The 13905-nt window shown below is 38.8% G+C and overlaps 1 protein-coding gene across 1 annotated transcript; it reads right to left on the reverse strand.

The window, feature by feature from the left end:
* Positions 1 to 5885: 5885 nt before the first annotated feature.
* ACRALDRAFT_210117 (uncharacterized protein) lies at positions 5886 to 10284 on the reverse strand (the record flags this gene model as incomplete). The annotated part of the gene is made up of 3 exons (XM_071023045.1): positions 5886 to 5902; positions 5950 to 6218; positions 10268 to 10284. 3 exons carry the CDS (start codon positions 10282 to 10284, stop codon positions 5886 to 5888), a joined length of 303 nt encoding a protein of 100 aa, XP_070873745.1.
* Positions 10285 to 13905: the final 3621 nt, after the last annotated feature.

The raw sequence follows: 13905 nt of genomic DNA on the forward strand, positions 1-13905 counted from the left end.
GATTAATATCTTCTTTAGAGTCCTTATAAGAAATAGTACTTTATTAACGCCTATCTCGATAAAGCCCCCTGCCGTATCGTCGCCTTCTTTTAGGCCGCGGGTAGAACCGACGGCTAATACGACCCCGAAGACTTTCTTAATTACCTTAACCGTATATATAAGCATATGAACGAATAACCCTTTATAGCTAACCCCCTATAAACGCTACGGTAACGCGAAGACTAAGCATTCGGTAGTTTTATACCCGGCTTCGAATAATAACTAGCTATGGCCGGTAAAGGTTAATAGGATAATACTACGAAGATTATATTCCTAGAGGGAGCTCTTAGTAGTCGCCTCTATACCACGCTTATTACCGCGAAACTCCTAAATAATTATTATACTTAGGTGATAGAGGTATAGAGTATCGCTTAGAGACTTAAAGCCCTCGCTATAAGACGACTGTTTAGTTAAGCACCCTATAATAGTAATAATAATAACCACGCTCACGACTATAATAGCGATATAAAGATAGGAGGAGTTAATCGAGTATAGACTAAATAAAAAAGAGATAAGAGAGTGTTATAACTACGGAAAGAAGGGATACCTTACTAGGCAATACCGCTTAAAGAAACAGAACGTCGAAGATTAAAAGAAGAGCCGTATAGCTAAGGTCTTAGTAACCTTAGATAATAAGGCGACTTATATAGGAGTTATAGATAACGATAAAGACTCGGAAAAAGAATAGCTCTAGTATCGAAACAGGCACTAAAGTCTATTATAAAGGACTAAAGGGATTAAAAAGAGTTTATATCGTAGTCGCGTAGTAGTTATTTAGCTCTTATATAAGCACGGATAAATACGAAGTTAATTAATACTCTCATAGATACTAGATATAACTATTATATAGCTATAAGCGAATATCGTATAAAGTCCCTCCGCCTCCTATTAGTTAATAAGACTAGAAAACCCCTCTCGGGGTTCTCCGATACTATAGGGTTTACTAGGAGCTTAGGTATCGCCGTATATAATCTCGAGATCGGTAGATATATATAAGGACTATTCGCCTATTTAATACTAGGATTAGAGTATAACGTGTTCCTAAGGAAACCCTGGATAGAATATAATAATATTACTTACTATATAAAAGGCGTCGCCTTTACTATAAAGTAGCCCGGATAGATATCCGACTATAAGGCGAAGAAAAACCCGATAATATTATAATAAGTCGTGGAGGTTAAGTAATAACCGGATCGGTATTCACCGATATTATATACCGGTTATAAAGGAAATAACGGTTTAGAAAGGAAAAACTCGCGCTATACGATATTAGTATAAAAGATATCGATAAAGCCCTCTATAGTAAATCCCCGGTTAAGCCTTAGAATTATATCCTGGAGGAGATCCTATAATAATTCCCCGATTTATTCTTAGACTTATAAGCGAACCGCCTCCCTCCTTATCGGCCCGGAGTTAATTATAAAGTAAACCTTATACGATAGCCCGATAATAAAGAGCTAGAATTACCCTAGGGCCCTCTCTATAATATATCCAGAGAAGAACTGGTAGTCCTACGGAAGACTCTTACTAATCTAATTAATAAGGGGTTTATATAAGCTAGTAGCTTTACCGCCGGGGCTCCGGTTTTATTAGTAAAGAAGCTAGGGGGCGGGCTATTATTTTATTACGATTACCATGCCCTAAACGCGATTATATAAAGAGACCGCTACCCACCCCTACTAATCACTAAGATACTCTAGAACCTAGAGCGAGCTAAGTGGTTTATAAAACTCGATATAGTTACTGCTTTTTATAATAGCCGAATAGCCGCCGGCTTTAAGGCGAAGACCGTACTCCGAACCCGATTCGGCTTATTCGAGTAGTTAGTATACCCCTTCGGACTAAGTAGCGCCCCCCGGTCTTTTTAACGATATATTAATAAGACGCTTTAGCGCTACCTCTACGACTTTATTACTGCTTATATCGATAATATTCTGATTTACTTAAGTGGATCCCTCCGCGACTATAAAAAGAAAGTTAAACTAATATTATAATGCCTAAGTAATATAGGGTTAACGCTTAATCTAATAAAGCATAAATTTAGCGTGAAGACTATAAAGTACCTAGGGTTTATAGTTACTGCCGGTTAAGGTGTTTTATATAACCCCGATAAACTAAAAGCGATCTAAGAGTAGAAAGCCCTAACCTTAATAAAGGGAGTCTAAAGCTTCCTAGGCTTTATAAGCTATTATTATAGGGCTTGACTGGAACGACCGTAAGTCCTACTATCCCGACCGTAATAAGTGGGTCTTAGTGGGTCCACCCGATAACGCAAAGTACCGTATATACTGAGTTAGGTTTGTTCGTACAACTACTTCGTATAACTAGGTACTTCGTACCTCTACACTACTATAACGTACACCTACCTAGGTAGGTAGGTAGGCATAACGAGTAGGTAAGCTATTCAATTCGCGTCTTCCACCCCACCTCCCCATCAACACATCCATTTCGCCCCTAAACTCAGCTAAAATAAGCCCCAAATCATAACATAGCAAGGAATTCATCTGCCTGTGTGCCTGGTTCCTATCCAGTACCTACGTTATACCTATATACCTATATACCTAGGAAAATTATAATAGTTGATAAGATAAGGGAAGTGACACGATAGGCAGTACCTACCTATATACCTATAGTGATTGTATATACCTACTCAACTTCTATATATAAATTAGGTATAATACTTAAGGAGATCGGACGTCACGTTATTGGCCCACTAGTTACGGACGGAATAGTAGGACTTACGGTCGTTCCAGATAAGCCCTTATTATATATTTATAAAGAACTTCGCTTATATTATAGCAGCCCTAATAAGACTACTAAAGAAACACCGGGCGTTCTCCTAGGTCCTAATAAATAAGCGGCTTTTAAAGAGGTTAAAAAGAAGTTCAAGGAGGAACCGATTTTACGATAATAGGTCTTAAGTAATAAGACCTTTATAGAAACCGATTACTCGGGATTTATATTAGGAGGCGCCTTAACTTAAAAAAACGAATAGGGACACCGTTATATAGTCGCTTATTACTCGCGACGATTTATAGGAGCCGAGTATAATTACCCTATTCACGATAAGGAGATACTAGCGATTATAAGCTACGTGATATACTAAATAGCCGAGCTCCTAAGTTATAGTCGCTTTACGATCCTATCCGACTATAAGGCTCTGGAATACTTTATAATAAAGAAGATACTTAATAAAAGATAAAGCAGATAGGCTAGCGAGCTAGCCTAATTCGAATTTATACTAAAATACTGTAAGGGTGCCGATAACTATATAGCCGATACTCTCTTATAAAGTGAATAAGATAAACTAAAAGACTTTTTAGATAAACGGGAATAGGTATAATATATATAGTTAATCCCGGAGACCTTAATCCCTATAAAGATCCGCCTCCTTTATCAGAACCCACGGGTATTTAAAGCCGATAATAAGCTATAAAGACTCTAGGACTCTATAGTACAGGAGGATAACTAGTATCGCTTAGTCACCTAAGCCGTATCTAGAGGCGATTAATAGTTTTAACCCTTATTAGGTCTCCGAGCCTAGATCGCTAAGTACGAGATTACCTTCTAAGGGTTATTAACGTTCTAAAACCGCTTATAGGTACTAGGAGCCTAAGAAGGGAGTATACTACGAATATAAGTGATTTAGACTATACACGACTCTATAATCGGAGGCTACCTAGGGCGTAAGAATATAATCGCTTTTATAGTAAGACGCTTTTTCTAGCCGGGAATAAATAAAGATATATGCAGGTTTATACGGAACTATAATATCTATAACTAGAGTTACGCGTAGAGGAATACTAGATAAGGATTCTTAAAGCCGCTACTAATCTCTAAACGAATAAGAAGCAAGCTATTAATAGACTTTATAACGCACCTGATACCCGCTAAAAAGAAGAAGTATAGGTATTTATAGGTTATAACTAACCGATTAATAAAGGCTATTACCCTTAAAGCGATAGAATCTATAAAGGCGGAAGCCTATACCGAATAGTTCCTATACTACTACTTCCGATTTTATAATATACCTCGCTTAATTATAAGCGATAAAGGCTTTAACTAGACGAGTCGCTTTTAGCAATACTTCTATAAACTAGCTAGGATTAAATAAAGGTTAAGCACGGCTTATTACCTATAAACCGATAGCGCCACTAAGTAAATGAACTAAGAGGTATAGACGTATCTCTAAGCCTTTATTTATTACGCCTAAAATAATTAGGATAAGCTATTACCCATAGCCTAGCTAGCGTTAAATAACTAGGAGAGCTTAACTATAAAGATAAGCCTATTCTTCTTAGAACACGGATACTATATCAACGTAATCTAGATCTATAAAGAACTAAATAGCGATACTTAGGAGTTTATAGCCTATAACCTGCTCCGTCGCCTCTAAGAAGCCACGGAGTTCGCCTAAGCTATAATAGCAGCTATATAACTATAATAAAAAGAGTCCGTAAATAAGCGTTATATCCCCGCCGAATAGTTCCGAGAAGGTAACCTTATATAGCTCTCGCTTATAAGCTACTTTACCCTATAACTATCGCGTAAATTAAGCTAGCTATATTAAAAGTATAGAGTAACTAAGGTTATTGACCTGTATATAATAGAACTAGACGTACCTTTAAACGTATACCCGAGGCTCTGCGTAGACCTCCTACGACGCGTAAATAGGGACCCGCTTCCTAGCTAAGTTCTATACGACCCCTAACCTAGTCCGATTCGTAACGGCTTAAAAGAAGACAAATAGACGGTAAGAGAGATTCTATACGCTAGGAATAGGAAGGTAGGCAGAGGTATGATATAGGAAGTGTTAGTAAAGTAGGAAGGATACGCCTAGATATTATAGGAACTAACAGAGTCCCTATAAAAACTAAGCGCCCTAGATCAGTATAAAGAGAAGTATAGCCTAATTAAAACTAATAATAGACCCTATAAACGTTATAAAAGGAAGAAGAGTTATAGAAAAGGTAGTAAGGGTTAAATAAAGGTTAGAATAATAGTAAAGCCGCCTATATTAATTAAGTTAAGGCGGATAAGCCCTGCCCTTAGCTACGAGGTTTAGGCGTTAAGATTAATATTATTATAACCGTGCTCGCGACCGTTTTAGGGATAATAGGAGATAGCGTAAACGGCGCGACCTTAGCCTACCTATCCGTTTTCTTTCCCTTAAAGGACTTAACGTCCTTTACCTTAATGGTTATGACCCTTATAACCTTCTTAACTACCTATATAAACCGGTTAAACCGGCGTAGGCCTTCTACCCCCGTAAAGGTAATCGCTCTACTAGGAATAAGCGTAATAATAATAGGAGGCGCCGCGATAAGTATAGGTCTATTTACTATAATATAGGAGTCCCTGTGGGGGGCGAGGCAGTAATATCTACTAATAAGCGAGGCTTGCTAGCTCCCGAGTTAATAGGTATCGAGATAGACTTATCGACCTATAAAGCGCTAGAATCCTTTTTTAGGACCCCCGACGCCTTTTAGAAAGCCGAATAAGCCGCTATAAGCGCCTTTATCACCTTAGGGCTATAAAAGGGGTTATTATTAACCACCTTTACCGCCTTTAGGAGTGCTATTAATAGACTAATTATTCTAGGCGGAGGAGGAAGGTACTTATAACCGCCCTTAAAGTAGTTATACTATTTAGGGTCGGCTAAACTCGCTCCGGGTCCCGATTAGTCGCGGTAGCGCCGCCTATCGTAGCTAGAGGTAACTACTTTTATATAAGTATAGCAGAAGTCCTTACGGGTTCCTTTTAGAGGATATTATATCCTATAAACGCGTTTTACGGGGCTCTTAACTACTATAAAAGCATCGGCCACGGAATACTTACCCTTAGCCTTAGCAGCTCGGGCTAGCTAAACGCGGCGGTCTATAGCTAAGGCAGGAGTAATAATCTCCTTACTAGCTGGGGCGGGAGCAGGTACCTCCTCGCCGGTATTATTATTATTATTATTATTATTATTATTAGTATTATTATTATTATTATTATTATTATTATTATTATTATTATTATTATTATTATTATTATTATTATTATTATTATTATTATTATTATTATTATTATTATTATTATTATTATTATTATTATTATTATTATTATTATTATTATTATTATTATTATTATTATTATTATTATTATTATTATTATTATTATTATTATTATTATTATTACTATTATTATTATTATTATTAGCCCCTTAATATTATATATATAAGTTAGTAAACGTCGCGCGAGGCTTCTAGGAAGAACAAGAAGACGTACCTTAGGGGCCGAAGATAATCCTAAAAACTTAAATATCTTCTTAAAAGAGGGATAAGGGGTTAAAACGATAAAACGGCGTGCGAAGGGGTTATAAGCGATAGAAAACATACTATTAATGGTAATAGATATTCTTAAAGAAGAGAAGAAAAACAGAATTATAAGGGTAACAGTAAAGTTAGTATTATTAATATAAATAAGTTATATAATTAGGGAAGGTACGCTATAAGGCGTCCTTATATAGAAGGAACGACCCTATAACCTGCCTACGAATAAAAATAATATCCATACACGGAATATTAATTAATTATATAACTATAAAGGCTCGCCTCGAGTCCTCTTTAACGAGTAAAAGGGTTATTTAAGATAAAAGAGCTGCTAGAGGTCATTATTTAACTAATCAAGAGGCGTTATTTAATTAAATAATAACGCTTTACTAACCTATACCGAAAAACGATGGCTTACCGGGGGGGGGGGGGGGTGGGGGGTAATATTACGGGTTAACCCTATAAACATAATCCGGTAAAGCACCGTACCTTCCTACTAATTATATTATATTGTTAGTAAGTCGCCGCGATATTATATTTAGGTCGTAAACGCCTATAGAGATTCCTCCTTTTCCCCTTTTTCTCCTTAGCTTTAGATAATTTAATTATTCGGCCTTACTTTATAAATAACTCGTGACTAGCCGCCTATACTAGTATTAGGTGCCGGACCTCCGGTACCTAAGTACCGGATAGTAACGAGTCACGATAGGGTTCTAGACCGGGGCGGATTACGGACGACCATAGAGTATCTAGTTCGGGACCTAACTCGACGGTAGCTATAATATAGTCGGCACCGGGGCACGAGTCCAGTTATCGCTATAGGCTAATAGATAGTAATCGATTAGGCAGAATAGACTTAATCGGGGACTCTTATACTAGACTAAAGCTAGCTAGTACGTGTATAAGAGAGGATAGATAGCCGCCCTTAGGATAAGGAGGCTAGCGATTAATTTAACTCTTTAGCACCCCCTACCTTTTAACTTAAGTATAATTATATTATAACCACTAAGTGCCTTTATCCTTATTATCTTTTTACTCTTCGCGATTACCTACTTAATATATTAATCGCTTTTCCCCTTTAAGGGCGCGAGGACCGTTAAGAAGTTAAGATAAGATAGCTATCCTAATTAACGATTAATAGATACTCGATACCGCTAAGTAGCCGGAATAAGCCTAGCCGGATACTAGTTCGCCTATACCCACTATTAAGGAATCGCCGGGTTAGGAGTAAGGACCTACGCTTATAACGGAATCTAGTATACCCGAACTTTAATAGGAACCTAACCCCGTTTAAGCTAATTATAGACTACCTATAGAAGGGCGTCCGATTATTATTTATTTAACGCCTACCCCTTTAATATCCTTAGGCCCTTTAGCCTATAAGCCGCCTCCTCCTAGGCCCCCTTATAAGCAGGTCCTAAAGAAGTATCCGATATATTAGTAACTTAAAGAACGCCTACGCTACCTAAAATAAGATAGGGAGCGTAGACTTAAGTGCTAGCTAGAGCTTAAGGAACTAGCCGCGTATTAACTCGGTCTCGATTAGGACTAGTAACAGGATTTAGGCGGTATAGTAATTAAACGTTTCGCTAGTAGATAAGCGGTTCCGGTCCCCGTTAATTAGTACGCGCCTATAAGAGGTCCTGGTATCTAGACTAATTAGGCTAAGGTTAACTATCCTTTTCTAAAGTAGGATAGAATATCCTAGGCTAAGTACCGGACCTTTATCTAGGAGATAAAGGAACGGTTTATAATTAACCCCTATTGCTTTCTAACTAACGCTACTAAGAACTACTTTGTTATCTCCTGCTTACCCTACTATCTTAAGGAACGTTAGTAGAATAAAGTCCGCTATAAATATAATAGTTAGTCCGCACGGGTCTCGTGGCTAGTATTTAAGGTATAGCTTAGTTAATAGGTGGATAATAGGGATACCCGGCTTAGGGAGGTCGCTATTTAGATTATATCCGAGTAGGAGTCCTCCTAGAAATATAATAAGACCTTCTAATAATTTATTCGGAAATAGGAGACCCTAGAGTCCGAATTACTAAAGGAACTGCCCGAGTTCTAGCGTATTTAGATAGTCCTAACCAGAGTCCACCTAGTAACCCGCGACTATATTATCGCCTAGGGAGTCCTACGGGTATACGGAGAGCTTACCCCCTTATACCAAAAAGCGCAGGCCTTAACGTAACCTTTAAAGAGCCGTTTTAGGGGTAGGCTATAGTCACGATATAGCTAGCGTAACTAGCGTAACGATTAAGGTAATCGATAGGGATACCAGGATTAGTCGGCGGCTCTAGCTACTTAGGCCTAGGCTATAGGCCAGTCCTAGAGTTCTTCCGACCCAGCACCTAGATAAGGCAAGCTATCTTCTTCTTCCTCTTATCCACCTATTAAGAATATTACTTACTATAACTACTAATAGCGAGGCTATTATACGAGCACCTATAATAACCCTCGCGTTAAGCGGTAAAACCTAAGGTAGAATCCGAATAACTAGCCTATAGCCGGGATAAGGCTAGCACTAAGCCGTGTTATAGTCGAGGACCGATAAGAACCATCCCCGCCTAAGGACGGAAAGGCCCCTATTAAACCCGTGAAGGCCTATATTAATATCCGTAAAGGCGGGGGTTAAGTTATAACTCCAGCGCGTCTAGATAGCGGCGCTAACGGGAATATAATAGATCGGTCCCTTATAGGCCTAGACTAGGTCGTAATAGGACCCCGATTATAGGTAGGATAGTTATTCGACGGTATAACGATAATAACTTACGGAATAGTATCTAGAATTATTAAGACGAAAGACTATTAGGGCCGTATAAAGATTTAACGGGACGAGCTCTATATTATAGACCTCGACCCGTCTAGCCCTAAGATTATCCTAGGTCTGCCCTGGCTAGGATAAGTTAACCCTAATATTAATTAGGCCTAAAAGACTTAGACTTACCCTATTATAAAAGGTGACCTAGAACTAGTTATATCTCGAAGAAATATAAGAAAGGTAGGAGAAGACGTATAGTAGGTGTTAATATTAAAGTTACCTAAAAAAGCCTCCTTTTAGTTAGGCTAGATAAGGCTATAGTAGGATCCCGATAAGGCCAAAACAGAACTATTAGATAAAGAACCGGATAAAGATTATCCCGAGGCACCCTTTACCCTACCCGACTAATATAAGGACTTTACTAACGTGTTTAATATCGAGGACGCGGGCCGACTACCCGCTTACTAACACTAAGACCACGGTATTAATATAAAGGAGGGGAAAACACTATTATTTAGGCCTATTTACCCTCTCGCGATATAAGAACTCGAAGTACTCCGATAATATATTAAGGATACCCTCGCGAAGAGTTAGATTAGACTATTAAGCAGTCTAGTAGGAGCCCCTATCCTGTTTATCCCGAGGAAGGGTGGAAAGCTATGGCTATATATCGACTACCGCGGGCTTAATAAGGTAACGGTTAAGGACTATACTCCACTCCTACTAATTCACGAGATCCTAGACAGACTATCTACCGCTAATTACTATACTAAGCTCGACCTTAAGGACGCCTACCACTAGCTCCGTATCCGGGGAGGCGATAAATAGAAGACGGCTTTCCGGATAAAGTACAGGCACTTTAAATACCTTATAATACCGTTTAGACTTATAAATACCCTGGCAAGCTTCTAACGATATATTAACCAGGCCCTGGCTAGTCTTATAGACACTATCTATATAATATACCTTAACGATATTTTGATTTATAGTCGGGACCTAGACGAGTACCGGGTATATATACGTTAGGTCCTATAGTAACTCCGCGACTAGTCGCTCTTTACTAACCCCGAGAAATACGAGCTTAAGACCCGTAAGGTTAAATTCCTCGGATTTATCTATAGTCCTAAGGGAGTTTATATAGACCCTACACGTATCGAGGCCATCCATAATTAGGAGGAGCCTAATACCGTTAAGAAGATTTAAGTTTTTACCGGCTTTACCGGGTTCTATAGGAGATTTATTAAGAACTACTCTAAGGTGGCCGTATTATTAATAGACCTAACTAAGGGGGGGAACCCCGGGATTATCGTTTTTAGACTAGAGGCTAAGGTAGTATTTAATAAAATTAAAAGGCTTTTTGTAAAGGCACCCGTCCTTTAGTACTTTAACCCTATATTACTAATACGTATTAAACCTAACGCGTCCGTGTTTATAATCGGCGTAGTTATTAGCTAGCTAGAAGATAGGATATAGCGCTCTATTGCGTTTATATCCCGGAAACTAGGTGAACCCGAACTTAACTATAATACGCCGGATTCGGAGCTAATAGTAATTATTAAATTATTCCGTACTTAGAGACACTACGTGGCTTATAGCTAGACTCCCGTGTTAGTCCTTACCGACTACTTAAATCACCGATACTTAATAGATAAGCTAAAGTTAAAGGCGTAGTATGCATATTAGCTCGAAGAGATTATAGCCTATAATTTCGAAATTAAGCACCGGGCGGGCTTATTAAATCTAGCTAATAGGCTCTCGCGGAAGCCGTAGTATACCCCGAATAACTCCGAAGTTACCTCCGAATATACTAAGGCCGCGGAAGCGTTTTCTAGAAGGTTTATCCTAGGATTAATTACCCTAGGAGCGATTACTAATCCTGATTCGCCCACGTTATATAAGGAAATTATCGAGGCTTAGGCCGAAGACCTGTTTTATATAAACTAGTAAGAAGCTAACGATAACCGGTAAAGGACTAGCCCCTAGTCCCGAGATAAGCAAGGTATCCTATATTTCCGATTTAAGGTTTTCGTACCCGACTACTCCGGTTTATACAGGAAAGTCCTATAAGTATTCTATAATAGTCTAATAGCTAGCCACCACGAAATTAAAAGAACCGTCTAACGGATCTCTGGCTATTACTTTTAGAATTATATATCTAAAGATATTCGGGAGTTTATCCCTACCTATTCAGTATACTAGTATACTATATCTAGGTATTATAAGCTATATAGCGAGCTAGTAAGTCTTCCTATTCCCGAACGCCTATTTTTAAAGATTTCGATTAATTTTATTACCGGTCTACCGCCTATAACGGGGGTAAGCCGTAAGAAGGATATAATTTTAGTCGTGGTCTACCGTCTAACTAAGTACGTAATATATATTCCGATTAGTAGTAGCTTAACGGTACCCGGACTTACGGATATATTATAGATATATATCTTCCGCCGGTTCGGTCTCCTAGATAGCATTATTTTAGATAGGGGGGCCCTTTTTATTAGTCGTTTTTAGGTAGTTCTTTATCGTCACCTAAGCATAGATCGCCGCCTATCCACTACGTAGTATCCATAGACGGACAGATAAACGGAACGATAAAACCAGAATTTAGAACACTATCTATAAGCTTATTATATATTATAGTAAGACGACTAGGTAGATAAGTTAGGACTCGCTAAGTTTACTTATAATATAGCATAGTATTTAGCTATAAAGATAACCCCCGCGAAGGCATTAATAGGCTATAACCCGAGGGGGCCCGATAAAGTAAAGTTATACCGAGCTAGTAAAGTCCGCTTCGTAAAGGCGACCGGCGCGCCGCCTAACTTATAGCCGATTATAAGACTATAGCTAAACTAATTCAGAAGGCTTAGGCGATATACGAACGTTATTATAATCGGGGACGTATAGCCTAACGGTTTAAGATTAGTAACTATATCCTGCTCTTTATAAAGAACCTAAAGTAACGCCGGCTATCCCGTAAGCTAAGCGATAAATATATTAGACCCTATAAGATTACGGGGGTAGTGGGTAGCCACGGACTAGCCTATAGGTTAGAGCTGCCCGCTAGTATAAAGATATATAACGTATTCGTTATTTCGTTACTTAAGCTATAAAGGTCTTACGACGGATTATTACCCGAACCCTAGGAGGTTATAGTCGAACCATAAAAGGATAACGAGTATAAGGTAAAAGCTATTATAGCCCACCGTTACTAAGGAAAACGATATAAATATCTTATTAAGTAGGCAGGATAGGGCTATAAAGATAATACCTAGGAACCTATAAGGAATATACTAGCGGAATTAATCGATGGATATTTTATACACGTTCTAGTAACGATTATAGCACGGCGGGGACTAGATAGGGACGATATAATAGTGGATTAAGAATACACGGAGTGCCTTAAAAGGATTTTTTATTAAAAAAAAAAACAAAAAAAAAAAAAGAGAAACTAGTCGGCGGCGAGACCGGTAAGGCTTAGCTATAGGTTATTATCGAGTTCCTGTATAGGGGTATTAGCGGTAGGAGGAGGCGGAGGAGGAGGAGGAGGAGTTAGTATAGTAGGCGAGGGGGTATCTCCACCCTCGTCTTCGTCGTTATCGTTAATTATAGTGTTATCCTTAACTAGAATAGGGGTGGCCTTCTTCTTAGCCTTACCCTTCCTCTAAGCAGATAATAGTCCCGGGGTAGGCGTGTTATAAACGCCGTTACCGGCGCCTAGGTTAGGGAGCACTACCCCGGTATTATTATTTACGATAGGACTGGTAACCGATCCTATAACAGTAACACCGCCCTAAACCCCTAGGACCTTCTTTAGTAGATCCGGGATCTCTTCCTAGGCCTTTAGGGAGGCCGATATTTCCTTTAATAAGGCCGCGACCCGTTCTAGGGTATCTTATTTAGCGGCGGTAATTTTTTTATCGTCGCGCCGCTTAGCCCGCGCGCCCTTACGAGAACCACGGGTAGTCTTAGGCTTATACTTACTAAGGCTAACCTTTAAGATTTACTAAGCTTAGAGCATAGCTTTCTATTATAGCTATTAGTATATAATTAGGCCCGAGATAAGATATACTTATAATATAGGCTTTATTAAACCCGCCGGGCCGTACCTTAGCGGCCTCTAGGATATCCTATAAGACTTTAGCGGTAGCCTTACCCGCTATCAGCAACTAGGATATAGTTAGTATAGAACGGACCACGGAGCGGTCTATAGCGGAGGGAGTATAAGCCTATATTAAGGTATAAACGACTACTATTAGCCTAATAGTAATAGTATTTCGCCGATTTCTTTATAAGGTATATAAGCAAGGAATTAAATAGAGGCTAATAATAGAACACGCACTAGCACTATAATAACACGACTTATATAAGATACTGCCTACGTCCTTTAAATCTAAGTCGGCTAGGTAGCCGGCGTATCGTAAGTATAGGGTATAAAGGCCCTCGCCCTCGCTAGTATTAATAAGCTTAGCTATACTAGGGGTAGCGGTATTAACGGCCAGGGCGCTAGCGGCGGCGGATTTCTTTTAACGCTTACTAGGGGTCCTAGCTACACTATTACCGCTAATAGCGGCGAGCTTCTTATTACTCTTAGGAGCTATAATAAATAGATAACGCTACGATAATGGTTAGCCCGTGTTCTAACTACGCGTTAAACGATATAAGAGGAACTTATAATAAGGCGAAATAACGTTAGCTATAATAAGAGAATAAGCTAGAATAAAAAGATCGGAGTTAGCGATAAGACACGACGCAGATCGATAAAGAGAATAAGTTTATATACAGCTATCG

Source organism: Sodiomyces alcalophilus (assembly GCF_042370955.1).
Source record: "Sodiomyces alcalophilus JCM 7366 unplaced genomic scaffold ACRALscaffold_6, whole genome shotgun sequence".
Classification (NCBI taxonomy): Eukaryota; Fungi; Ascomycota; class Sordariomycetes; order Glomerellales; family Plectosphaerellaceae; genus Sodiomyces; species Sodiomyces alcalophilus.